The 27,544-nt window shown below is 46.2% G+C and overlaps 1 protein-coding gene across 1 annotated transcript in view; it reads left to right on the forward strand.

Moving 5' to 3' along the window:
• The window catches only part of LOC147734919 (membrane-spanning 4-domains subfamily A member 4A-like), a 112,233-nt gene that overhangs the window by 38,703 nt on the left and 45,986 nt on the right, over nt 1-27,544 (forward strand). The window contains exons 4-5 of the mRNA XM_086953686.1: nt 2,358-2,414; nt 14,451-14,615. Coding sequence (XP_086809812.1) covers nt 2,358-2,414; nt 14,451-14,615 — 222 coding nt within the window. The remainder of the gene's footprint in view (nt 1-2,357; nt 2,415-14,450; nt 14,616-27,544) is intronic.

The raw sequence follows: 27,544 nt of genomic DNA on the forward strand, positions 1-27,544 counted from the left end.
AAAAATTAGGGCCATACTCTACAACTCCATAATGTCTCTATGTCACCATATCAAGGAACAAAATATCATCCTGACAGAATATCGTGACAAAAATATCAACTACCATGCTCCTGCGACAGTAGGCATATAAAGGTAAGTGTAGATTTCTATTGATAATTCCATGTGTATGTTCTTCGAAGATAGATATGTATATTACATATACATATACTGTCATGGTAGATATATGTGGACATACATGTGGAATTACTAATATACTCTTATCTTTATAATAGAATAGTAGTTGCTAGTGGTCCACCTATCAAAGTGAGGTTCTCTTTAATTCCGCAACCCTCGTGGAGGACTTCCGGGACCCCTTTAATGGTTAAGGCACTTGCCTGGAAAAACAGAGCAATGAGTAAGACAGCACGCTGTGTACTATGCTGTGTTAAGCTGTCCACAGCACATGTGCAAACTTCCTGAACAGGCGTGTGCACTGCAGAAAAAGCATTTTCTGCTCTTGGGGTTCACAAGCCCAGGGCCTGATTCACAAAGGTAGACTTAGGTCTCAGTTTACTCTTTTTGGTATTCACAAAGGCAAGTTACTCCTAGTAACTTTACTAGTGGTGGTAAAGTTACTAGTAGTAACTTACCTTTGTGAACACCAACAAACAGCAAACTGGTGGAGCACGATCTTACGTCTAAATTGGTAACGACGCCCTACAACAGTTTCAAAGTTCAGGGATGCGCCATATTCACAAGAATGCGGTGCACCCTTGTGTAACCCCTAGTGCTGGTGCTGAAAAAGCTGCATAGTGCCAGTGCAGGCACCTTAGCGCCGTTTTGCTCGGATGCCTGCGCAGCAGGGGCAATTGTTTATGTGCAGAAAGGGACACCTTCCTGCACATAAACAATCTTTACAGGCGATTTCCTCTATCTATCTGTGCTGCAGAATGCAGCACACATGGAAAGAGCAAAGTACGTGGAAAAATAAAACATTTCTTCTCGTATTGCCTGCCTAAGACCAGGTATTCCTTTGTGGTATATTTGGTGCTGCCCTATGCCTTGTAAATATGGGGCAGCATCAAAAAGAAATGGGTATTGCGGCGGAATGCCCACTTCACCACCCAGTGCACGTTATTTTCACGCTAAGTGCTGTGTGAATAGGGGCATTATTTTGAAGGCGATGTTAAGCCATGTTAAGTGACTTAACACGCCTTGTAAATAAGGCGAATGGAGTTAAGGCCACTAGAACGTCGGAAAAAGTGACGTTCTTGTTAATGCCCCTTTTTTTCTTTCCAGAGTTTTAAATAGCGCAAACTTGACCCAAATCGTGTATCAGAGCGCTTTACATGGTACCATGTGCGTTACATGTGGACACGTTCATTTTTTTAGTTTTTTTTGTTAGGCACGGGAAAATTAAGTGATTTGCCCTGAATCACAAGATGTTCAGTGTCATTGCCGAGACTCAAACCCAGTTCCCCAGATTCGAGGTCGCCAGCCCTAGCTGTTACCTTTGTGAATGGGGCCCCCAGTCTGCCCCAACTGCCCCTACTGCACTTACTAATAGTGCACAGAGGTGCAAAGCCACTTATCTTACCTTTTTGCTATAAGCACCCTTGAGTGGAGTACAAGGTGTAGTGACAGGTCCTCCGCAATGGTGGAGGAGCGTCACCCCACTGCCTGGCTCAGAGCCAGTAAATGAAAAACAAAATGATGTCATCATTTTATTTGTCATTTTCCAGCTCTGAGCCAACTTGTGGAGGGAGGGGCGGGGCATTGGGAGGAGGAGCGTGAAGTCCACCCCACTCCCTAAGTGCGCATATGTGTTTTGGCCGGCTATCCCAGGCCGACCAAAATACCCATGCACACTTTAGGTTTTCGCCAGCCCAGCTGCAAAGAGCAGCTGGGCTGGAGAAACCCCACAGACTTCCTTTTCTAAGCAGGGCATCTTTCCTGCCTGCTCAGACCAATCCCTGGGATGCTCTCATATGAGAGCAGCGTGGGGATTGCAGGGTGTCCATGATGTGGTTCCAGTGTTTGCTGGGACCAGGAAGGAGTGTGCTGAGTGTGACGCGGGAGGTAGGAGGCAGCTCTAGGTACGTTTTTAATTTTTTCATATTACTACCACCCTCGCACATGCTCTCCCTCCCGCACTCCCCCATAACCCCACCTCTTTATTGTGGCGGCCGAGAATGATAAGTTATATTTAATTGAAATGAGCAATACCTGTATCCCTGCATCTTCTGGTGCATTAATCTTATTACTATCAGAGTACAGCCCCCGAACAGTGCCTCATGAGTGCCCAGGGTAGATGACAAATGTTGATTTAGTTGATGATGATGAATTATCACAGACAGTTCGTGTTCTTTTCTTTTTAGTTCATCATTTCGGGATCCCTGTCCACTGCAGCTGAGAGGAACAAAAGCTTATGTCTGGTATGCATTACTTTTGTCACCTTCCCCTGTGCTTGATTGTTTGCATGTTGTTCCCACGAAAAGTAAACATGTTATTTGATGCTCTAAAGGTGAATGCTGTTCTGCTTACTACAATGGAGTAAACTGTGGTATTGCCCAAATCAGAAGGAAGTTTGAAGTGATTGTTGGTCACAGAAACAACAAGGCGGTGTGGATCTTATGCACGGTGTTGTTGCTCAGTAATCCATATGGGGATCAAGCCGCTGATCTGAACTTCATGCAGTTAACAGGCCCATACCTTGTGTTTACCTCTCCCACTAGAACTTATGGGGTTGGTAGTCCACTTTTCACTGAACTATCTCGGCTTCCGTCCATGTGAAACTGTCATCAGCGGATGCTGCTCCTCTGGGGTGGGCTCAGGGGCGGTCGCCCCCTTCTGCTGTTCTCTCTGGGGATTGACATGCCAAGACTTTCATGTTTTTCTAAAATCTTGGAGAAACATGTTAACTCTTTGCTTAGTTCCTATGTGGAAACTTCTAACCTTCTCCATGGCTCTCAATCCGGGTTCAGGGCTGGTTTCTCGACCGAAACCACTCTCCTTGGCGTGTCAGAATCCATCAGGCAAAGGGTGGACAACGGGGAGACCGTGGCACTCATTTTATTGGATCTGAGTGCCGCATTTGACACCGTCTCCCATCCCATCCTATTGTCCACCCTGAGAGAGGTGGGTATCGATGGCACCGCCCTGGCCTGGATCTCTGATTTTCTGTCTAATCGCACGTTTCAAGTTTTCTCCTCTACTTCTGACTCCTCTACTTTTCCTTCCTATCACGGTGTTCCCCAAGGTTCTATTCTCAGCCCCTTGTTTTTTAATTTATATGTGAGACCTCTTGCTTTTTTGGCGGAACAGGCAGGTCTCTCTATTTACTCCTACGCTGATGACACTCAGGTCATCTACTCCCTTTCTACTAATAAGCATCTCCCCTTCTCCTCTCTTCAAGCTGGTCTTACACAGATCTCGGCATGGATGTTGGAGCACAAATTAAAATTAAACGGGGAAAAAACTGAACTTCTCCTGTTTGGCCATGACACTCCACTCTGGGGCCCACAACATTGGCCTCCGGAGATGGGCCCTCTCCCTACCCCAACCTCTTCTGCTCGCAATCTTGGTATCCTCCTGGACAACCAATTGTCCTTCAGGCAGCACGTCGTGAAAGTTTCCGCCACCTGCACCACCATCATCAGGTGGCTTAGGAAAATCTCGTGGATGCTGCCTTCCGACACCCTGAGAACTGTAGTCCAGGCTCTTGTCATCTCTCGCCTGGACTATGGCAACATCTTACTTTTGGGTGCCTGTAAGGAGGTAACGAAGAAGTACCAGGTAGTACAAAACATGGCTGTTCGCCTTATTTGTAATCTACCCGCTAGATCCTCAGCCTCGTCCCATATGCGTAAATTACATTGGCTGAAGATCGAGAGTAGGGTCAAATTTAAGGCACTTTGCTTCATGCATAAAATAATGTCCGGAAAAGCTCCTCGCTACTTATCTGCCCTGGTTCAGCACTATCTCCCACCACGTACGCTCAGGTCCTCTACCCAGAACAAGTTCCGGATTCCGCGCATCAAGAGAACAAAAATGGGAGGGCGCTCCTTTTCCTTCCTGGCTCCCTCTCTTTGGAACTCTCTACCTCCCCCTCTGCGCTCTGAAAAGTGCTTCCTTACCTTCCGCAAGGGAATTAAGACCTGGCTTTTCGATCTGTAAAACTGCTGACTGGACCCTCCCACACTTTTGTATACTGCGATTACTCTCAGCGCCGGGAAACCTACGGGTAGCTGTGCGCTTAAGAAATGTAATAATAAATAAGTGTCATCCAATCAAGTAATTGCAACTAACAAGCTCAATAAAAGTCACTCCAGGAGATGTTCAGTGTCATTGCCGAGACTCAAACCCAGTTCCCCAGATTCGAGGTCGCCAGCCCTAGCTGTTACCTTTGTGAATGGGGCCCCCAGTCTGCCCCAACTGCCCCTACTGCACTTACTAATAGTGCACAGAGGTGCAAAGCCACTTATCTTACCTTTTTGCTATAAGCACCCTTGAGTGGAGTACAAGGTGTAGTGACAGGTCCTCCGCAATGGTGGAGGAGCGTCACCCCACTGCCTGGCTCAGAGCCAGTAAATGAAAAACAAAATGATGTCATCATTTTATTTGTCATTTTCCAGCTCTGAGCCAACTTGTGGAGGGAGGGGCGGGGCATTGGGAGGAGGAGCGTGAAGTCCACCCCACTCCCTAAGTGCGCATATGTGTTTTGGCCGGCTATCCCAGGCCGACCAAAATACCCATGCACACTTTAGGTTTTCGCCAGCCCAGCTGCAAAGAGCAGCTGGGCTGGAGAAACCCCACAGACTTCCTTTTCTAAGCAGGGCATCTTTCCTGCCTGCTCAGACCAATCCCTGGGATGCTCTCATATGAGAGCAGCGTGGGGATTGCAGGGTGTCCATGATGTGGTTCCAGTGTTTGCTGGGACCAGGAAGGAGTGTGCTGAGTGTGACGCGGGAGGTAGGAGGCAGCTCTAGGTACGTTTTTAATTTTTTCATATTACTACCACCCTCGCACATGCTCTCCCTCCCGCACTCCAGGAGATGTTTAGGGTACAGGAATCCCAGCACGTTATGGTATTCCTAAAATGGCCTGTCCCTTCCCGAGAGTGGGAGGGTACGTGTCTGTAGGCATGGGCGGAAAATCCGTTCCGCTCGCGGATTTTGCGGATTTTCGGGAAATCCGCAATCCGCGAGATTCGCGAATCTCCCGCAAAATCCGCAAATCCGCGAGCAGCGGATTTTGCTCGCACTGCTCGCACTGTTCGCGTGAGTTCGCGCCCCGCGAATAAGTGCAAAATTGCAGAAGTACGATCTTAGCAAAACTGAAAGTAACTACTTACCAGGTTCAAAAGTTCAGGCTCATCATTAGTAGCCATTTCCTGTAGTGCTTCCTGAGGGGCCCCTCCAGAGTTCAGTTGCCAGTTGAAACTATTATGTGACCCTGCTCTGAACCTCAGAATAGTTACACATATGCCACAAAGGTCCTGAATTACAGCTAAGGGAGACAAGCAGGAGCCAGGCTGGAAGTTAAAATCCATTAATCAGCCCCTAATTCATTATTGTCAGTTGGGGCAGGGCAGGTGTTGTAACTAATTTTGCAACAATGAAAGCACTTAGCAAGTGCAAAAGATCACTAATCAGGGCGCACTAAGGAAGCAGGTGCCAGCTAAAAAAATATTCTGTGACACATTAATCAGCCCCAAATTAATTCAGGTCACTTGAGGCAGGGAAGGTGTGCTTTGCTTTGCCGAAAATAATGTACACTGGACAACCAGAGGGTGTGGTGATGAAACAGAGGGTGGCATGGGTGGGCCAGAGGGTGGCATGAGTAGTCAGAGAGTGGCAGTGGTGACAGAGAGTGGCAGTGATGAAGAAGAGTGTCCCAAACAGGCTGGACACGTAGAAACAACAAGTTCGCAAAACTTGCGACCCGACAGGTAAGTTCGCAAATTGCGAAATTGTAAAAACCCTCGCGAACTGGCAGAAACACGGGCGAACACAAAAAAAAAAAATCCGCAAATTCGCAGGAATTCGCGGATTTTGCGGATTGCGAATCCGCAAATCCGCAAAATTCGCGAACGCGAAATCCGCAAAATTCGCTCATTAAGAACTTTTTCAAAGATGTTTAATTTAGGACCCAGAGCTGGAGTCATTTCCAGGTGTGTATAGGACTGAGAGCTGGAGCAGCAACCGGGTGCATGGCATGTAAAGGACTTCAACCTGGAACCATTACCAGGTGTGTAGCTACTATAGGACTTAGAGCTGGAGTCATTACAGGTGTGTGGCATGCATAGGGCTCAGAGCTGGAGTCAGGGCTCAGAGCTGGAGTCATTACAGGTGTGTGGCATGCATAGGACTCAGAGCTGGAGTCATTACAGGTGCGAGGCATGCATAGGGCTCAGAGCTGGAGTCATTACAGGTGTGTGGCATGCATAGGGCTCAGAGCTGGAGTCAATACAGGTGCGTGGCATGCATAGGACTCAGAGTTGGAGCCAGGGCTCAGAGCTGGAGTCATTACAGGTGTGTGGCATGCATAGGACTCAGAGCTGGAGTCATTACAGGTGCGTGGCATGCATATGGCTCAGAGCTGGAGTCAATACAGGTGCGTGGCATGCATAGGGCTCAGAGCTGGAGTCAATACAGGTGCGTGGCATGCATAGGACTCAGAGCTGGAGTCAGGGCTCAGAGCTGGAGTCATTACAGGTGCGTGGCATGCATAGGACTCAGAGTTGGAGTCAGGACTCAGAGCTGGAGTCATTACAGGTGTGTGGCATGCATAGGACTCAGAGCTGGAGTCATTACAGGTGCGTGGCATGCATAGGGCTCAGAGCTGGAGTCAATACAGGTGCGTGGCATGCATAGGGCTCAGAGCTGGAGTCAATACAGGTGCGTGGCATGCATAGGACTCAGAGTTGGAGTCAGGACTCAGAGCTGGAGTCATTACAGGTGTGTGGCATGCATAGGACTCAGAGCTGGAGTCATTACAGGTGCGTGGCATGCATAGGGCTCAGAGCTGGAGTCAATACAGGTGCGTGGCATGCATAGGGCTCAGAGCTGGAGTCAATACAGGTGCGTGGCATGCATAGGACTCAGAGCTGGAGTCAGGGCTCAGAGCTGGAGTCATTACAGGTGCGTGGCATGCATAGGGCTCAGAGCTGGAGTCAATACAGGTGCGTGGCATGAATAGGACTCAGAGCTGGAGTCAGGGCTCAGAGCTCGAGTCATTACAGGTGCGTGGCATGCATAGGACTCAGAACTGGAGTCAGGGCTCAGAGCTAGTGTCATTACAGGTGCGCAGCATGCATAGGACTCATAGCTGGAGTCATTACAGGTGCGTGGCATGCATAGGGCTCAGAGCTGGAGCCACTAACAGGTGCGTGGCATGCATAGGACTCAGTGCTGGAGTCATTACAGGTGCGTGGCATGCATAGGACTCAGAGCTGGAGTCATTACAGGTGCGTGGCATGCATAGGGCTCAGAGCTGGAGTCAGGGCTCAGAGCTGGAGTCATTACAGGTGCGTGGCATGCATAGGGCTCAGAGCTGGAGTCAATACAGGTGCGTGGCATGCATAGGACTCAGAGCTGGAGTCAGGGCTCAGAGCTCGAGTCATTACAGGTGCGTGGCATGCATAGGACTCAGAGCTGGAGTCAGGGCTCAGAGCTAGAGTCATTACAGGTGCGCAGCATGCATAGGACTCATAGCTGGAGTCATTACAGGTGCGTGGCATGCATAGGGCTCAGAGCTGGAGTCATTACAGGTGCGTGGCATGCATAGGACTCAGAGCTGGAGTCATTACAGGTACGTGGCATGCATAGGGCTCAGAGCTGGAGCCACTAACAGGTGTGCTGCATGTATACGACTTAGTGCTGGACCCATTACCAGGTACACAGCATCTTTAGGACTCAGAGCTGGAGCCATTGCCAGGCACGAAGCTTGTATAGGAGTCCCAGCTGTAGCCATTACCAGGCAGGTGGCTTGGATAGGACTCCCAGCTGTAGCCATTACCACATACTTGGCATGTATAGTGCTCAGAGCTGGAGACTGTACCAGGTGCTTGATCTCTATATGTTTCAGAGCTGGAATCACTATCATGTGAATGGGTTGTAGAGGACTCACACCTGGAGCCACTACCATGTGCTATGCTTGTATACGACTCAGAGCTGGACTCATTACCATGTACATGGCATCTAAGGGGCTCAGAGCTGGAACCATTACCAGGCACACGGCTTGTATAGGACTCCCAGCTGTAGCCATTACCAGGCAGGTGGCTTGTGTAGGACTCCCAGCTGTAGCCATTACCACATTCTTTTCATGTAAAGTGCTCAGAGATGGAACCTTTGCCAGGCGCTTGACCTCTATATATATTTCAGAGCTGAAATCACTATCAGGTGAATGGGTTGTATAGGACTCACACCTGGAGCCACCACCATGTGCTATGTTTGTATACGACTTAGAGTTGGACCCATTACCATGTTCATGGCATCTAAGGGTATCAGAGCTAGGCCCATTGGCAGGTGCACAGCATGTGTAGGGCTTAGAGCTTTAGCCATTACCATGTGCATGGTTTATATTGGACTCCGAGCTGGAGCAGCTGCCAGGTGCATGTCTTGTATAAGAATCCCAGCTGAAGAAAGTACCATGTGCTTGGCATTTATAGAACTCACAGGTAAACCGATTACCATGTGCTTGCCATGTATAGAACGCGCAGGTAGACCGATTATCAGGTGCTCTGCCAGTATAGAAATCAGAGCTGGAGCCATTACCAGGTGCATGGCTTGTATAGGACTTAAACCTGGAACAATTCCCGGGAGCACTGCTTGTATAGGACTCTCGGCTACAGCCATTACCACGTGTTTGGCATGTATGGATGTCAGAGGTGGACCCATTACCAGGTGCTTGGCATGCATAGAAATCAGAGTTTGAGTCATTACAGATGCACAGCTTGTATCGGACTTAGAGCTGGAGCCATAGCCAGCTGCACAGTTTGAAAAAGACTCAGACTTAGAGTCATTACCAGCTGAGGAAAGTCTTGCCACTTTTACCATTCCAGGCATGTGCTCAAGTGGCAAGGTGCACAATCCTCAGTAGATTGGACTATTGTAATGCCCTTCTGCTGGGGTCCCCTGAGTTTCTGTAGGATAGGCTCCAAAGGTTGCAATCAGCGGCTGCTAGATTGGCCCTGGAGCTTCCTAGAAGAGCACATGGGCCGGCTGCCTTTACAAACTGCATTGGCTACCTCTGCGACAGAGGATACAATTCAAGGCCCTTTGCCTGGTTTCAGGGCTCTCCATAGAATCGGCCCTACTTCCCTGCAATCGAAATTCGCCTGGTATACACCGACCAGGCCGCTTCGATCTGCAGCGGCTAGGCTGGTGAAGGTACCTAGATTCAGGAAGGCTAGAGCAGGGGGCAGAACCTTTGAGGTGGCCGCTGCCAAATTATGGAATCTGCTCCCGCTCGAGATTAGGCAAACCACGGAACTTCTCCCGTTTAGGAGAAAGATCAAAACCTGCCCGTTTCCTAAGTAACCTGCTGTTTGGTCATGCCCTGTCTGATACGTGTTTGCCCGTTGAGCTAGTTAGCGCCAGGATGCCTGCAAGGTGACAGTGCGCTTTATAAGTTAAATAAATAAATAAATAATAATAAGGTGTGCAGCTTGTACAGGAATCAGAGCTGGAGAAATTACCAGATGCGTGGCATCTATAGGATGCAGAGCTGGAGTCATTATCATGTGCATGACTTGTATAGGACTAAGAGCTGGAGTCATTGCCATGTGCAATGCTTGTATAGGACTCAGAGCTGGAGTCATTACCAGGTGCAATGCTTGTATAGGACTCAGAGCTGGAGTCATTACCAGGTGCAATGCTTGTATAGGACTCAGAGCTGGAGTCATTACCAGGTGCAATGCTTGTATAGGACTCAGAGCTGGAGTCATTACCAGGTGCAATGCTTGTATAGGACTCAGAGCTGGAGTCATTACCAGGTGCGCGTCATCTATAGAAATTAGAGCTGGAGTCATTACCATGTGCAATGCTTGTATAGGACGCAGAGCTAGAGTCATTACCAGATGCGCGTCATCTATAGAAATTAGAGCTGGAGTCATTACCATGTGCAATGCTTGTATAGGACGCAGAGCTGGAGTCATTACCAGATGCGCGTCATCTATAGAAATTAGAGCTGGAGTCATTACCATGTGCAATGCTTGTATAGGACGCAGAGTCATTACCAGGTGTGCAGCTTCTATAGGACTCAGAGCTGGAGAAATTACCAGATGTGCGGCATCTATAGGACGCAGAGCTGGAGTCATTACCGGATGCGCGTCATCTATAGAAATTAGAGCTGGAGTCATTACCATGTGCAATGCTTGTATAGGACGCAGAGCTGGAGTCATTACCAGATGCGCGTCATCTATAGAAATTAGAGCTGGAGTCATTACCGGATGCGCGTCATCTATAGAAATTAGAGCTGGAGTCATTACCATGTGCAATGTTTGTATAGGACTCAGAACTAGAGTCATTACCAGGTGTGCAGCTTCTATAGGACTCAGAGCTGGAGAAATTACCAGATGTGCGGCATCTATAGGACGCAGAGCTGGAGTCATTATCATGTGCATGGCTTGTATAGGACTAAGATCTGGAGTCATTACCTGGTGCATGACTTCTGTAGGACTCAGAGCTGGAGTAATTACCAGATGCGCAGCATCTATAGGTGTTAGATTTAGGGGTCTATAGTCGGCAGAGGTAGGTACCTTGCGTCTAGTCAGGCTAAGGGGGTACACTACTAAAATAACCCCTGCTCTCCCCCTTGGTAGCTTGGCACAAGCAGGCGTGCTCATCTCAGAGGCAGTGCGTAAAGCATTTGTGAACACATACAGTAACCCAGTGACAACACTACAGATGGACACAGCACAAGTTGTAGTATAAAAATAAGTATTTTTATATAGAATTAACACAAGACCACAAATGATAAAAATCCAAAATACTGTACTTAAAAAATGCTAGAAATAGCTTAGTTCTTTTTAGATGTAAAATGCAACACTTTGAGTTCAATGTACCTTTGGATGCATAACGCTATACAACGAAAGTGTTGCAGGAAAGGTGATGCTTTGGTTACTTACACGCAAGAACGGTGATGCGTCGGGTCCCTACTGCTGCATAGGGGATGCGTTTGTTCTTCTCCGCATGGGGAGGTGATGCGTCAGTTTCTTACTGCGCTTCCGTGGCGATGCGACCAGCAGTGCCGTGATGCGATGAAGATCCGTTGCAATGAAACAAACTGCAGACTTCTTCTTGATGAGACAACGACGCATGCCCACCCGACGGCCGTGCAGCAACTCAACAATTCTTCTGAGCTGCAACAGGCCCTGCGACACGCTTTTCTGGTGATGTGACGGCATCTGCTGCGACGGCGACACTCTTCTCCGGTGATGCGACAACGGCTGCAGCGGCGGCACGCTTCTTTCTCTTGAGTTGCGCTTCCAGCTCCCGGCAACATGCAGTCTCTCAGAAGGCCTAGTTCAACAGTATGCACTGAAGTTCCCAGCAAGGGAAGGCAGGGGAGCTGGTTGGTGAAGTGTGTTGTGCCTGAGACTTCAGCAGGAATCAAGCTCTATCTCAAGCCCAACTTACAATTTGATTTGAAAGTAGCACAAACTCCTTTCTACTTTCTTTGGCAGTCAGGCAACCACTGCAGGCCAATCCCCAAACAGTACTCAGCTTAGGGATAGTCTCCTCCTCAGTTTCTCTGGTTCCTCTCCTCAGCAAAGGTTCTTCTTGTTTCCCAAAAGTGATCTAAAATTCTGGGGTCTGGGTCCCCATATTTATACTAGCAAATCCTTTGTCCTCTGAAGGCAGAGGATCCTGTACCCAGTCCAAACCAGTTCTGTGCAGTCCTGGAGCACTTTGTTGACTAGACTCCTTCTTTCCTTTGACAGTTTGGGCCAGGGACATCAGACGCACCACAGGAGGTGGAGCCAGCATTGTGGATGGCAGACCCAGCCCTATTCAGGTCCCAGGTGCAACTCCTCCCACCCATCTACATGCAGATACCTCTATTTAGCCCTGTGCTGACTCACCCTGTCTCCTGGAATCCCCCAGCCCTTTTCACTCAAACTCCAGGCAAGGAATACACAACCTAGCAGAGGCAGGCTTGGATAGTTAGGCAAGAAAATACCTACTTTCTAAATGTGGTATTTTCAAACACAGAATGTTAAAATTAACTTCACTAAAAGATGTATTTTATCATTTTGAGTTCAGGCATAATAAACTCAAATTTCTACAAAGTTCCCTTAGTCAGTTAAGATTATAAGATGTTATAATCAAACTGCCCATTCTGGCCTACGGGGAACAGGTAGCCATGAAATAGAGAAAAACTAAAATGGCTGTAATTCACTATCAGGACATGCCACACACATCGGGGCATGTCCTACCTTTTACCTACAATGCACCCTGCCTTTGGGCCTACCATAGGGTTGTGACTCATATGCAAAAAAAGGAAGGTTTAGGGACTGGCAAGTGGGTGCACTTGCCCAGTCAACATGGCAGTACCAGACTGCACACAGGCTCTGCAATGGCAGACCCGAGACACACTTTTACAGGCTGCTTCTGTGGGTGGCACAACCAGTGCTGCAAGCCCACCTGCAGCATTTGATTTACAAGCCCTGGGCACACGCAGTGCCCTGTACGATGGTCTGACAAGTAAACCAAACCAGCCAATCATGGAGTCACTAATCAATACATCAATTTACAATAGGGAGAGCATTTGCACTTTATCACTGATCAGCAGTGGTAAAGTGCCCAGAGTCATAAAACAGCCAACAACAGGTGAGAGAAAATAAAGGAGGAAGGCAAAAAGTTCAGGGATGACCCTGCAAAAAGGGCCAAGTCCAACAATAGGAGGCAGGGCTAGGGCCATTACCAGATGCGCTGCATCTTTAGGAAGCAGATCTGGAGTCATTACTAAGTGCAATGCTTGTATAGGACTTAGAGCAGTAGTCAGTTTTAGGTGTATGGCTTGGTACTGATGTTTGTGGCAATATCAGGGTGTTTATTATTCCTCTCAACCTACATTTTTTCTGAGGAATTTGATTTGAGGGAGTGTGTATGCTGTGCTGTTACTGCCAGTCTCGGTGCACTGACTGTGCTTCTACTTTTATAATCTTAGGGGCAAGCAGACTGGGGGTGTGAGAGGTTTGAGGGGAGCAGGCAGTTGTGCAGGCCTCACTACCAAATCAGAGCCCATGTGGAGGCCCTCTGACATAAAAGATCCAGTGTCAGCACTTGTTTAAAGCAGTAGAGGCTGGTGTCAGAGGAGGGTGGCGGGGCAGAAGTGAGGTTTGAAATTGTGGAAAGGAGACAACAACGAAAAAAAGATCAAATTGGGGGAATAAGAGAACTTACCTTTAGCCTGCCGCATCGCCGGTCTTCTGCTCTTCTCGTGGCTCCACTGCAGGCACAGGCTCCCAGACTCCCCTGCGGCAAATTCTGATGCTGCTCTCATGCATGAGAGCAGCTTCAGGATTGGCCTGAGCGCCAATGATTTGCGCTCCCAAGGAGACTGGGAGCCTGTGCTTTACTGTCTCCAACCCAGCAACGCAGCTGGGTTGGAGACAGCTTCACTGTGTATGCCGGTTTGGCCAGCCTGAGACAGCTGGCCAAACCATCATGCACCCTGATAGAAGTGCGCATCACTGCCCATTGGTGCCCATCATCCCCTTAGCCCCGCCACCAAGATTCACTGGGAAACAAAATAAACTAATAATAAACCCAGGTTTGGTATCGTTTTCTTTTTCTTTTTTTACACTGATGGCAGGAGGGGCGATACTCCTCTGCCATAGCTGAGGAGCTGCCACTGGTTTAAAGTAGTACCTTTCTCTCTAGCATAAGGGCACCCACTTTCTATGCCCAAACTGGAGAAGTAAGCATAAGAGACATCATTTTGTGAACATCAACAGAAACAGAAGGACAGACATCAGGAAGGCTGTGTATCCATGACAACCAAGAAAACAGCAACATTACAGGTCCAAAGCAAAGCTGAGACAAGGTTGCTTGCAGGAAACAATTAGACGCTTGAAAGCACAGAGAGCATGCAGGAGCCACCTAATGCAGTAGCAAGTCTGAGAAAAAAGATAACACAAACACATACTGTAAAATTAAGAAGGACATAGATAATAATTGTTCAACAGAGAGTGTAGTAGTGCATCAAAGACTAAGTGAAAGTAGGCAGAGAAAAAAAGCCTTTAGAGAAGAAGAAAGACTATAAAAAAGTGAAACAGGATTTTAAAGAAGTAAGAAGGGACTATAATAAAAGAACCCCTTTTAAGAAACAAAGAAAACAAGATTCTGAGGTGCCAAGGACCGGATTAGAAAGAAGAAGATTAAGGGCTGATATCTGGGTGTATGTTAATATGCTATGAAAGTGCACACACACGAGCTAACACTACGCTTCTTCTCGTGCAGGTGAAGGGAAGTCTGGGAATGAACATTGTGAGCTCCTTGGCTGCCCTAGTTAGTGGCATCTTGTATGCAATCGACCTGGTCATCGCCTCCTTAGTCTTTTATGGAGGAACACAGAATCAGGAGCTGGATGATGACGTCTCCAGGAACTTGGCTGCCACTTTGGTGGTAAGTGATTCACTTAAATTCCAATCATGTGCTACTCGCTATGGATCTTCATACACTACTGGTGGTGCTTCTTTTAGGGCCCGATTCACAGAATGAACTTAAGACTCAATCCTAAACTTACTACTATTTTGGTATTCACAGAATGCACTTACTACTTTTGGCATTCACAGAATGAACTTACTACTTTTGGTATTCACAGAAGTTAGGATTTTGTCTTAAGTCTGTCTTAAGTTTGTCTTAAGTTTGTCTTAAGACAAACTTAAGACAAAATCCTAACTTCTGTGAATGCCAAAAGTAGTAAGTTCATTCTGTGAATACCAAAATAGTAGTAAGTTTAGGATTGAGTCTTAAGTTCATTCTGTGAATCGGGCCCTTAGTATCTATGAGACTCTACAGTGCATTGCAAGATCTGCTTGTGTGTTCCCCGTACTAGAAAGTGCACAGGCCACAGCTAGTGCTGCTTGAGCGCTCCTCATTGAGTCTATGAGATAGATTTTAACGTTCATTCCAAGATCTGCTCGAGTTTTTCTCATCCTGGAAATGCACACACCGCTGCTGGTGCTCCTTTAAGAGTCTATGAGAGTCTACAGTGCATTTCTAAATCAGCTACAATGCTTCTCATTCTCAGAGTGCACACACAACTGCTGGTGCCTCTTGCAGACTCTGTGAGACTCAATTGCGTACACCAAGAGCCCTTTGAGTGGGCAACATATCCCAAGTGTGCAATACTGAAGCTCCGCGGTGTCTCCAATGATTCCACTTGTTGCAAGAGATTAGAATTTGTTGCTGATACCCACTTTAAATCACTCCATATTGTAACAGCAGGCTGAGCTTGGGGTTCTTTGAGAAGGTTGCTTGTCATTCATTTAAAACAATTGATAAAGAAAGGTATGTGGGGTTGTATGGTTTGTTAAAGTGCTGTAGAACAAAAGAAAAGGCCAATAAAAAAGAGGAATCTCATTAAAAAAAAGACTAGTGTTCAAAAACTACCCAATCCAATAAAAAAATGCACAGCAAGGATATCCTTCTGGGTGTAGATGGAGTTCGCTATTTTAGCCATCTTAATCTATTTTTTTCAAGTCAAGTATACTTTATTGTACAATTAATTAAAATCATTACAATATACAATCATTTAAAAAGCTATTAAGAAGGAGAAAATAAAAAATCTCACTGAGTTTGCTAAGAACCAAAAGAGTAAAAGTCTTAAAATGATTGTTCGAGCTGGTGGAACTAAAGTGCTGATGTGTAAGGCTTACTCCTGCGTCTGGTGGCAAAGTTTGCATAACTTTTTAGATGAGCACTATACTCGTTAATATTAATGTTTCTTGGTTCGGTGCCAGGTACCTGGATTGACTTGATTAGTCCTCTAGTCTTGATCTTTTTTATTTCCTTCTGAGCCTGAAAGTTGTGATAAATGTTATCCGAGAGAGGTCTCTAAATGTATTGCAGAAACAGGAATAATAGTTTAACTTTGTAAAATAATTAAATATTGTCACTCTTGCATGGTGGCTGTCTGATTAGTTCTTGATCTTTTGTGTAAGTGCAATCTGGATTGCATCAATTAATTTTCATAGTCTGGCCACAGTTTGAGTTCTATTAGCAGAGGAGCACAGGGCTGAGACTTCTCTGCATCGTCCAATGCCATGAGACCTGCAACTTGGGACTACCAGACATTGCCGCTTTCTGGCTAGCTTTGGCAGCAACATAACAAATGGAGCCAGGATTCACGATGGTAACTGCAAAAACGACAGGCAACTGAATTGTTTTACCGGCCGCAGGATAGATTGAAGTCCACAATGGGCAATGCTAGAAGTCTCATAAAGGAGATTCTTTTCCGAGCCAAAGCTGTCAAAACTTGCTCAAAATAAGGCAGAGGTTTTCCCAGCATCTAAGAAGAGTCCAGTGTTAAAAGGTTGGTTTGGTGGTGTAGACTTTCCAGGTCCCTTACATAGGAAATTCTCTTGACCTGTGTATTCACTGTCTTTTTCCAGGCTATTGCCGGGATGTCCAGGTTGTGCAAGTTTTGGGCTTCTATTTCAAGTAAACTTGTTGCAGCTACCAACTGTTCCTGCCATGGAGAGCCTTCTACTACAAAGATTACTTTATTTGAGCTTTCAGTGATAATTCTGAAGCATGCAGTGTTCTGCTATAGTATTTTATTAGATCCCCTGAACATATCCCCGAAATCCGGGCAAATGAGACACAGCTGCAGCCTTACTCTAGCTCTCCTGGCCTGTCGTGGGGTGCCAGGACCTTCTTATAGGCTGTAATTTGAAGGTTCATGAAGAGCTTGTTAAGGCACCGGAAAAAACTAGATGACCATAACTGAGAGAGGTAACAAGTTGTGCTCTTAGAACTTTTAGGATGGGTTCAGCTGTTGGACTGCGAAGACGCTGGTTTAGATGTCACATACTGTAAATGATGCCGGCCCCCTTGCTTCTGAGATGTTTCAGGTGGGCTGTGGGTTTTGCCCCTTCCGATAGCCTGATGCCCAGATAGTTGTACCTCGTGCATGTTTTGATTTGCAGATCTCCTACGCGCCATTGGGCTCTTTTCTTTCGATGGTACTTCCCAAAAATGAGTATCTTGGTCTTCTCCTGGTTCACTAGGAGATTGTTCTTTTGACTATACCTGTGTAAGGTATTAAGGGCTTTCTGTCGGCCTGACCGTGTTGAACCATTATTGCAATGTCATTGGCATACTGAAGAATTTAGATCCGCACTTTCCCCAGCCTTGGTGTTAGTAAGCTTGCCCCTTCCAGTGCTTTTCCCAGGTCTGATGTATATAGGTTGAAAAGTAGGGGTGCAAGGACACACCCTTGTTTTTGCCCGTCATTAGTTGACACCTTGGCTGTTGAAGTCATTTGACTAGTCTTAATGCGAACCTAAGTCCCCTGATGTAGTGCAATTATTGCCTTTAGCGGCTGTTGGGGGATTCCCCAAGAGTCTAGTTTTTCCCACAGCTTCCCTCGATCAACCAGGTCAAATGCTGCACTATAGTCCACGAAACAGCAAAAGAGGGGAAGTTGTAATGACTGAGTTGCTGGGGTGTGACAGGTGTCCCAGTACTAAGATGTTATCTGTGGTGGCACTGTCAGGCCTAAAACCGGGTTCAAAAAAAGGAAGAATGTTGTCTTTTGCACATGCTTCTAATTCCTTCAGTAGTATTCTGGCATACGCTTTTTCTTCTATATCTAATAAAGCAATAAGCCAATAATTGTCTGGTTTAGTGCTGTCCCCTTTTTTGTAAATGGGGAGAGAATAGAGCCTTTCCACGACATTGGAATAATTGATGTGGCAAAAGCATACCTAAAAAGCAGTGTGAGCTGTTCTGCACAAAAAGCAAGTGAGGCTCTGAACACTGATGCGGGTACCCCATTGGGTCCTGGAGCACCCTCTGTCCTTTTCTTTCTGATTAATGTGGTGACCTCGACCTCTGTGATGTTTGATATTTAAACAAAGTTATGTGTAACTGGAGAGGGTTGTTGTCAATGAATGTAGGACGAGTTCTGGTGGTTAGCATACTGCTTTGCGTGTTCAACCCACTCAGCGGCTGCCATTCCATTCACTTTTGTCTGACCGTTGTTACTGTGTTGGTTGATGTATTTCCAGAGTTGGATGTGGCCCCTTTCTTTGAGGATGGTGAACATTTTCCACCATTCCGCCTCGATTCTTTTCGTTCGTATCTCCCAAACATTCTTCCTGTGTTCAGCATGAGGAGCTTTTATTGTCTGTGTTTGGGAGTTTTTAGATCCTTTTCTTTTTGCCTTTAAGGCCTTTAAGAGACTGCGTTTGGTTGAGTGTAGTTCCATTGGTTTGATTTGTAATGGAAGTCGATGAGTGTAGGCAGCCTGCACTTGGGTATTTCCAGATTGCTCCCCTAGGGCAAGTTTTAAATTCATTAGAAGTGATGTCCAGTGCTCTGGGGGGGATGGGGAGGGGGAGGAGGGGAGCTGCCTTACACATGACTATGAGGTTCGACTCTTTGTGTTATCCACTCCAAAAGTTTTGAGCCAAGATTTGTAGTCCATTTGATTCTGCTCAGAACTTCATGGTGTTCTTCTCCTGTTGAGACCCCCAGTGCTTGCAGTTGTAATGCGGTTTTCCCATTTAACTAAAGAGTTACCCTCAGCGGTCTGTGATCACGCTCATCCCTTTTCTCCACTTCAAAGTTGTTAAGGTGTGCTACCAAGTGTTTGGAAAAAAAGATGTAATCAATTGTGGACTTATCCCTGAAGGTGGGGAGAGGGATCCCGAGGGATCTGCATCCGTTTGGATGGCGTGTGCGGAGACCAAGTTATGATTGTGAAAAACGCTTTGCAGGGGTGCAGCTTTGGTATAAGTTGGTGAGCGAATTTTCAAGTTCCCTAGCTCTCAGATATTCATGTCACCAACTATCACCAGTAGGTGTGAAGCGTATTTATTTAAAAGATGCTCCATTTTTGTTGACAGTGTTTTAGTACCTGTTTTTCTTGCTGAGATGCGGGGTTGACATAACAGTTAATTAACAGAAGACAAATTGACTCATTGTTCCTTTTTAGCCCACTAATAAGTGCCGCTTGCAGATCCGGAGTGTTCCTTGCAATTAAAGTTGTCTCTATTCTGCGGGCTTTATTAATGAAGATGAGAGACTGCCAGATGCTCTCCCGAAAATATTGCATTTTTTGGCTGCGGAATGCAGTTCATAGAAGCCTGGGAGGATTAGGGGGTCAATATCACAAGGTTCTTGAATGCACAGAATGGCCTTTTCTTGAAAGCAATTGATAACTGCATCAAACCCAAGAAGTATTTTTAGGCCAACGACGTTCCAGGATATGATGGACAACTGTGGGATAATTCCCGGAATTCTGGTACTAATCCGGTGGCAGGCGCCCTTTATGATATTAGTGGTGCCGTCGTGGTGGCTGGCCTTCTGGTCGGGTCATAGTTCCTTGTACGGGGGCTTGCGTTGACCCACTGGTGTAAACTGTCACGTGATCTAAAGCGCTTGTTATCCTATAGGAATTTATAGGATTTTGGCTTATCGACTTGGCTGTTCCCAGATTGATTACTCGCTGTCCCCCTTAGGACTGAATAAACCACATTCTTTAGGGGGAGTACAGTTAGCACATGGGGTTATTTCTCAGGGACGGGAAATGCAGTGTCAATGCCCTGATCTGCATTTAATGATGATTCTTCTGGTGTTACCCCACCCAGGCGTGACGGCGCAACCTTATTGAGGTTGATTCCCCATGGGAGTCACTGGGATGGCTCAGGAACTTGACCCAGAAAAAATCGCCCGATTGTGTTTCTGCCAGACTGGGGATGTGCTTAAATAAGCGAAGTATGTTGCGCCTGTTTAGGATGTCGTAATGGCCCTTGGTGTAATATCTGGGCATGAGAAATACCTCGTGGGTTGCTTTGCTAGCTTGATCCTCTTTAGGCAGGGCTCGTAATCCTGTCTGTCCGACACTTGAGTTGAAGCTTGAGTCGACATACCATTGATAGGTCTCTAGACTAAGAATGGGTCTTTGAGATGGCAAAGTAGTTGCATCACAGTTCCTCTTGGGGTCTGGGTGGGAAGGACCTTGGATGGTGAATTCACCAATTTTAGATCCTTTTTCCATATGCGAGGGTGATTGGCTGTTATGCTCCGACTTTGTGGTATTTGGTAAGGAGACTGGTTGAATTGCAGTTCCCATGCCTAATAGGCTAGACGAGTCCCCTGATCCGGTGGTTGGATATGATGTTCTAACAGGCATGTGTTTTATGTCTTTCTTAATCTTGCTTCACCCAGTAATTTGGAATTGCTCATTCACTGAAGAGGTGGTCAATGAAAGCCTAGAAATGGACACAAATCATTGACTAAAACAACACTGTCTATTTATCCTCTGTCACCCATTATTATTTCACCTTTATCTAGCCATTCGACAGGATGCATAGCATTGGCAGAAACAGGAACCCCACCTAGATGACCGGCTCATGCTGTCGTGTGAGAGAGTGACCCAGACCTCAAAAACATACTCATGGTTGATCATCAAGGATAGCTTACTATGTTGGATTAAAATGTTGTGAAGAACATATATAAATGGGGATATTATTTTTATGGTGACTGAACAGCTAAGTACTAGCGCTCCATGCTGGGCTACTCCATCCCGCTTGATAGAAACAATCCTCACTCATAAAGCCCACAGTCAATAGACAATAGACTCATTCAAGGGATATTAGACATGGTTACAAGTGAATGCCAATGGGTAAACTCTCCAAATTGAATATTATTTAAAGTGGTCTTTAATTAATCACTGCCAATCAGCTACCACCGATGTTCCTTAGATAGCTTTTTATTTAGCACTGAGAGGGGTGTGTATGGTAAGTTAGAGTCACCATCTGGGATTTATTTCAGTTGAAATGGGGATAGTGTTGTAAGGTTTACCCAAGTGTTACTTTGTAGAGTTTTTCATGATGTTGACGGTCTACTCTTAAATCAATGGCAATACGGAGATAGAGAGTGAGTCTTAAGTTGGTTTTGCCTCTCATGAAAGGTCGGATCAAGGCTTGAATTTTGAAGTTTTATATTAACTCACGAACACTCTAAGAGTGAAACTATTGTAAACATAGTCTTGTTGAACTTGAAAGAAAGAGTTTGTATTTTAGTAAGACTGGACTACAGGCAAGACTTTCAGGGAAAACACAAGTGGGATGCCTTACTAGAAGAACAAATCCACCTAGTAATCAGTCTGTAGTCTTGCTATGTCACATGAAGGCCATAGTCAACCAGCCCTATTAGCTCTTACACTTACATGCAATGTAGAGTAGTGAGAGTTTGGTGGCTGTGGTAATGAAGTTCAAGTAGCCAAAGAGAAGTTTAAGATGATTTATTTAGTCTTATTTGAAGGTTGGTAAATCCATGTACAGCAGTCCCACTAGGAGCAGTCTGCCTGCTGCTCAGCCCATACACCAACTGCCACACTACACCTCACAGTCACCCAAACATTCCATTCATCATCACCACTACAACATTCCACACCTCATTTTCACAGTGGCTGAGCAGCTAGGGGCAAAGCAACAGGGGAGAAGCATAGATGCATATACAAGATACTACATATCATCCCCCCTTATATAACACAAAAAATAAAAATGCAAAATGAAATAAAGTATTGACAAGACAAAGGTTGCTATAAAGAAAGGTTCAGGCATCTGGGGCAATTAAAACAATTCTTAAGTGTGCAGAGTTTTACTACACACTATGTTTACAAGTCGCAGTTAATGAGCCCAAATTTCAGGATACAATGTTTTAAGCATTTTCCTTTGAACGGGGCAGGCTGTCAATTACCTTTTGCCTCTACCAAGTATTCAAAGCTAAATCTTAGGATGGTTTTTAAGGGGGAGAGGATCTTGGCATTGAGGTCGCTATTTGCACTTTAGATGGGCCAGAGGAGATTCAAGAACACAAACCTCTACTAGATAGGGTTCAGGCGATACATGGCAGCAGTCAACACAAAGCCACATCCAGATGGCAATTGAAAAAATGCCCTGTTAGACTCAGAGAGGCACTCACATTTTTGAATGTGTTATGTTATGTTATGTTATGTGAATTTATATAGCGCACGGCTGCCCCAGCCAAGGGGCGTCCCGGCGCTGTGAACTGACCAAAGGGAAGAATGAAGATGTACAAAAAACAGAGTTATTGAAAAAGATGGGTTTTGATGGCTTTCCTAAAGGCTAGAAGATCATGCATCCCCCGTATGGTTACAGGCAGGCTGTTCCATAGCTTGGCGGCAAGAAGGCTGAAAGAGCGTCCCCCAACTCTAGCAAGTCTGGTGCGTGGGATGGTCACTAGATGTTGTCCCTCTGAACGGAGAGATCTGGTGGGTGTATACTCAGACAGGAGGGGGCTCAACAGTGGGGGAGAGGCGGTTTTAAGGATCTTGAAGGCTAAACATAGAGCCTTAAACTGGATCCTTCTTCCCACCGGGAGCCAATGCAGTTTCCTTAAAGTTCCTGAAACAGAAGAGTGGCGAGGTAGGCCGACCAGGGCTCGGGCAGCCGCATTCTGGACTCTCTGCAGTCTGGTGGTTTCGGCCAGGTTTGCTCCTAAAAGGAGAGAGCTGGCATAGTCCAGTCTAGAAAGGATCGTCGCCTGGACGATGAGCTGGCGGGTGCGGCAGTCAAAGAACTTCAGGATGGGCCTGATGTTGCGTAAGATGCCGAAGCACGTGGCGGCTACTTTCTTAGTGTGGGTGGTGTATTTTAGAGCCGAGTCAATCCAGACACCTAGATTTTTAACACAGTCTTTCGGCTTGGGGGGAGAGCCCAGAATGTCAGGCCACCAGTTGTCTCCCCAGGAAGCGGTGTTCTTTCCCAATGTCTACCACTTATATTGTGATATTGGTACCCAAAGCCAGAAGACTTTGGATAAAGCTGGAGGCTAATTGGAATCTGTTGATGCTGCAATATGTAGAAATTAGCAGGCCATGGCCTTTGTGGTGCTTTATACTTTCATGCTCTATGAATCTTGGCAAATCGGAAGTGCTTCTAACTCACCTGATGCTTGCCCTAAGATCTCTACTCTCCTTAAATGTGTGATGCTCACTCTATTTACTGTGACTTTCTGTGATTCACAAGCCCGCTGGTGCTTTTTTCTGTGGGGTTACAGAGTTTCAGAGTGCTCACCAGCAGCTACAAAACCAGGAGCAACCTAGTGAGGCTGTGTGAGTCTTGAATACCCCCAACAACAACTTGGTGTACCTGATTTTAAAACATGGATCAAGAAGAGGTCATTGCGATGCCCTTAAGAACAGGTGGTCCCCATGGTGAACAGGCACAGTGGGTTGACACTTACTTCCTATCCTGTGTGGTGATGGAGAGCGGAGAGAAGATGTGGCCTTGCAGCTAGAGCTACAGACTTTGGTAACTGCAGAACCAGGTTTAAATCCTGGCCTTGGCTCAACATCTCTGTGATTCTGAGCAAACTACATAATATCCCTGCGCTTAACAAAATATGTAACACAATCTACTTTCCTTGTAAAGTACACTTATGCCGTTGGGCCAAGTATACACTAAAAAAACTGCTAGAATAAAGGGTGCCTGAAGAGACAGTGAAGAGAGCCAGGCTGGGAGCCCTCCACCGAATAACTGCTGGCATATTACTGCAACAGCTTACACAAGCAATCTGCCTCACAAACTTACTATACTGTTTTACAAATAGGACGGCTTGGCTCTCTGCCACATGGCTTACTCAAGCATGTGGCAGAGAGCCAACCCGTCCTATTTGTAAAACAGTATAGTAAGTTTGTGAGGCAGATTGGACTATTAACATGCTATAGAAATAACATAAAGGTAAAGTAATTGTCAGAACTCCCTTAAAAGTTCCATTGGGCATACTGGGGCTACTGGGCTCAAAAGTGGAGGCTTAGGCCTTTTATTCTGGATGTCCCGGGGCATGACTTACAATGTATGAAACAAGCTCACTGGGCCTAGTACCCCTTCTGCACTTGACTTTCAGTGTTAGCTGTGGTCAAGCAGTCAAGGCTCCCTTGTGGGAAGTTTAGACACAGGTCACTGAATACAACTCATAACTAAAAGTGCAAATGTTTTAGTTATGAGTTGCAGGGTTATCCCCAAACCTTTCACTTCTTCCTCCTTTATTTTTCCTGACCTGTGGTTGTTGGCAATAGGACTCTGGGAACTTTACCACTGCTGATCAGCCCCCAGATCTAACAGCAAACATACAAACAATAAATCAATGCCCAGTCAAATAAAAGTATTTTATTTCTAACCCTACACATGCAAAGGTGTCAATCATTCAGATGCAACAACAAAATCCCTTTCAGCTCAGAGATCTAGTAGTTGTCGGGAAAATCCCTGTCTCACTCTCTTCTGTGTAATGTATTTACATTTTCCCCCCATTCACTGATGGCCGCATCCAGGGAATGTTTACCATTACGCCACACTCAAGGGTTCCCCTTTGACTCTTCAGGATTTATTCAAAAGTGTCTATGGTGATGGCGCACCATTAGCAGCAAGTCCCCACAGGGCCCAAGGGACGATTCATGTTTTACCCACTATGACAGAACAGAAGAGCTCAGCAGTGCAGCAGGTGAGCACCCGTGAGCCCTGCTCTGCTCGGAGAAGCCAGGCAGCCTGCGACCTTTGTGGCAGCACCCAGCGGTGCAGGCTCACTCTCCTGAGTGATGCTGCCAGAGTGGTTTCAGTTGTTGGAGCAGCTCCCAGTTTGTGAAGATGTGGTAAGCTTGCTTTACCCCGGGGGAGTAAGAATCCTTTCTTCAGCTCTTCACCAGAGCCGAACGAGACTACAATGTCATCTATTGCGTCCTTGGAAGTCCGCAGTGGTCAGTAATGGGCAATTAGCTCGCAGTGTGGGTCCAACCCCCTGATCATAGCCAAAGTCTCTCCTTCGGACACGGTCGCCAACACTCAAACTGGCAGCCCCTCCTGGCATGCATGATTGCTGCGGTACTGGACAGTATGAAAACAGGCTCCTCTGATGCAAGTGCCCCAGCCAAGATGATTACAAGTCTCAGCGCTTCTCACAGTAGCAGTTATACTAATGGCCATCTTTGACATATGGGGTCACTGCAGTGCAGCCATATGGGCTCCTCCAATCCTGCACAGCTTTTAACTCATACTTTAGTCCTCAGAAGCCCTCCTCTGGCATACGCGGGTCACCAAACCTACACTCATGCACACAGACTAGGGACCAATCGGTGCACAGCTGCATCCTCACACCTTGCTCACGAAGATCTCCCTGCAGGGCAACCCACTGGGCCTCCCTCCCTCCAACACTCTCCTCTTCCTCACAGGGCACACTGATGTTGCCAAGAAGGCAGCCACTGGTGCTCCTGGCTCCAGAGCAGGTGGCCTAGGTTTTTTGGATAATGTTCCCTCACTGACCTCACTGACTAGCAGGCATGTTTCCCCAGTCCTGGTCACAGGCAGAAGTCACGCAGAGCTCCTCCTTCTCATACAGCCCGGCTGGCTGCGTGGCAGATGACTACATTCGGGGTCTCCTTCTTGTAGTCCATTTGTAGACACCAAAAAGCAATTTAGAGTCTGAGTCTTTGAACTTTCATGTTGGGGTCTGCTTCTTATGATGTGTACTTCTGTCTTTTTCTTCTTTCCTCATAAAGGGCTGTCTGTCACAGCAGACATGTCTCCGAAGCTGATTGACCCACAACGCAATTCATGGGAGTGACCAGAGTTAACACCTGGATGTCAGCCATAGTGATTTGTGCATCAAAAAGTTAATTCCAGGCTCCCAGCCCTACTCTTTATCATTCCCTTATCAGCCCATCTCCTTTCCTGAGATGTGTTCAGGCCCCTTCCTTTTGATCTATCACTGAATCAAAAAGCAATCTTTTGAAGTGTAATGGGAGGATCGCTTCCTCCATTGTGCCCCACCGAGCTCCTGTGAATACAGCAAAACACTAATATGGCTCGGGGGATTCCTCTACTGCTCATGTCTTAACCAGGTAGGGCTGGGCTTTCCAGAATGGAACCCAGTGACCTCCATTTAATGTACCAATGTGGCTCAATTACTTAGTGTACATTCACATCACACTTACTGCCCAGTATTGTCACCTTTATGCATTGTGCCACTACAGTCACACATACATTCAGCTCACACATTCATCTGTGCGCACTTAGTACTGTAGACTTATTGTACTGTAACAGTGTGAACTATTTGTAAACACTCACACTGCCAGCACGCACACTCACCATTTGCGCTGCACAACACTTCACCCTTCATGTTTTGTACTTCACGCAAGCACAAATACATCCAGCACATGACTTCATTGTGCCCACACTGCCCAGCACTACAATTTTCATGTCATGTATTCCTCACAGGTGTATATACACCCAGTACATGCACCAATCTTAAATGTACTATACAGCACTGCTCTATCCCTGTACTGTACCCTTCTCAGGTGCACTTAGAGCCATCTCAGAGTCACTACTCATACCCTTTGCACCATTTCACATCCACCTGATGCAGGTCAAAGGTGAGTGAGGCACACAAAAGTGAAACTTTTCAAAAGATGAGTTAGCCTGTTAGCCTCACTCCAGTGACACAGGTAAAAAGGACCTGTTCATTACAACTGATCACTAAAGAGTATGCTACCACCACTGTACTCATACTGCTTAACTCCTGGTGAAGGTGGTAGCCTTCCACCACTATGAGGGTAGTACTTTGGGCACCCCTCCCAGTCCAACAAGTCTGCAAGCCTATATCCAGGAGCACACACAAATTATCCGTGTTTGACGATGACAATAAAATCAGAATTAAGGATTCAGACAGCAGTACAGTTGGGTACTCAGGTCAGGGGAACACATCTCTTATCATTCAGGGGACTGTTCCATCCCAACAGCGACCAAGGAGAAATAATATGTTTTTGTTAGTTTAAGGCAGCCTTCCACTAGACGAAGTCCTGATGAAGTAGAAGAGGTTGGCCACAGAGAGGCCCCTTTGACTTATGGCAAATCCCTACTATTGAACATGTTAAAAGAGTTGACCACTACCAGGTGGAATATAGAATATATGTTTTTTTAGTGTCATACAGGATGGAGTATTGGGATTTTTGTTGTTTAGTGTAAGATGTATATATTGTCATGGTACATTTAAGAGGTTTATGAATAACACTCTATACTTACGTATATATATTTACCTTCACAATATTGTGGTGGTCGATATTTTGGCAGTACAATATTAAGAATGAGATATTCTTACAGAATACCTTTCCAGATAGCTTACACAGTTGAGCGTGAGTTAAGAGAATTGCAGTGCTATTGAACGAGTATATACTAAGCAAATGAATGTAACAAAAATTAAGTCTTATTTCTGTACAAAAAACTAGGCTTTCCTGTTTTCAGTGTCTATGTTAGGTAAATTCTGGTGGGGTTTTTTCAGTGTTTTTCAGTGATTTCAATACC

The sequence above is a fragment of the Lissotriton vulgaris genome, chromosome 1_2 (assembly GCF_964263255.1).
Source record: "Lissotriton vulgaris chromosome 1_2, aLisVul1.2, whole genome shotgun sequence".
NCBI lineage: Eukaryota > Metazoa > Chordata > Amphibia > Caudata > Salamandridae > Lissotriton > Lissotriton vulgaris.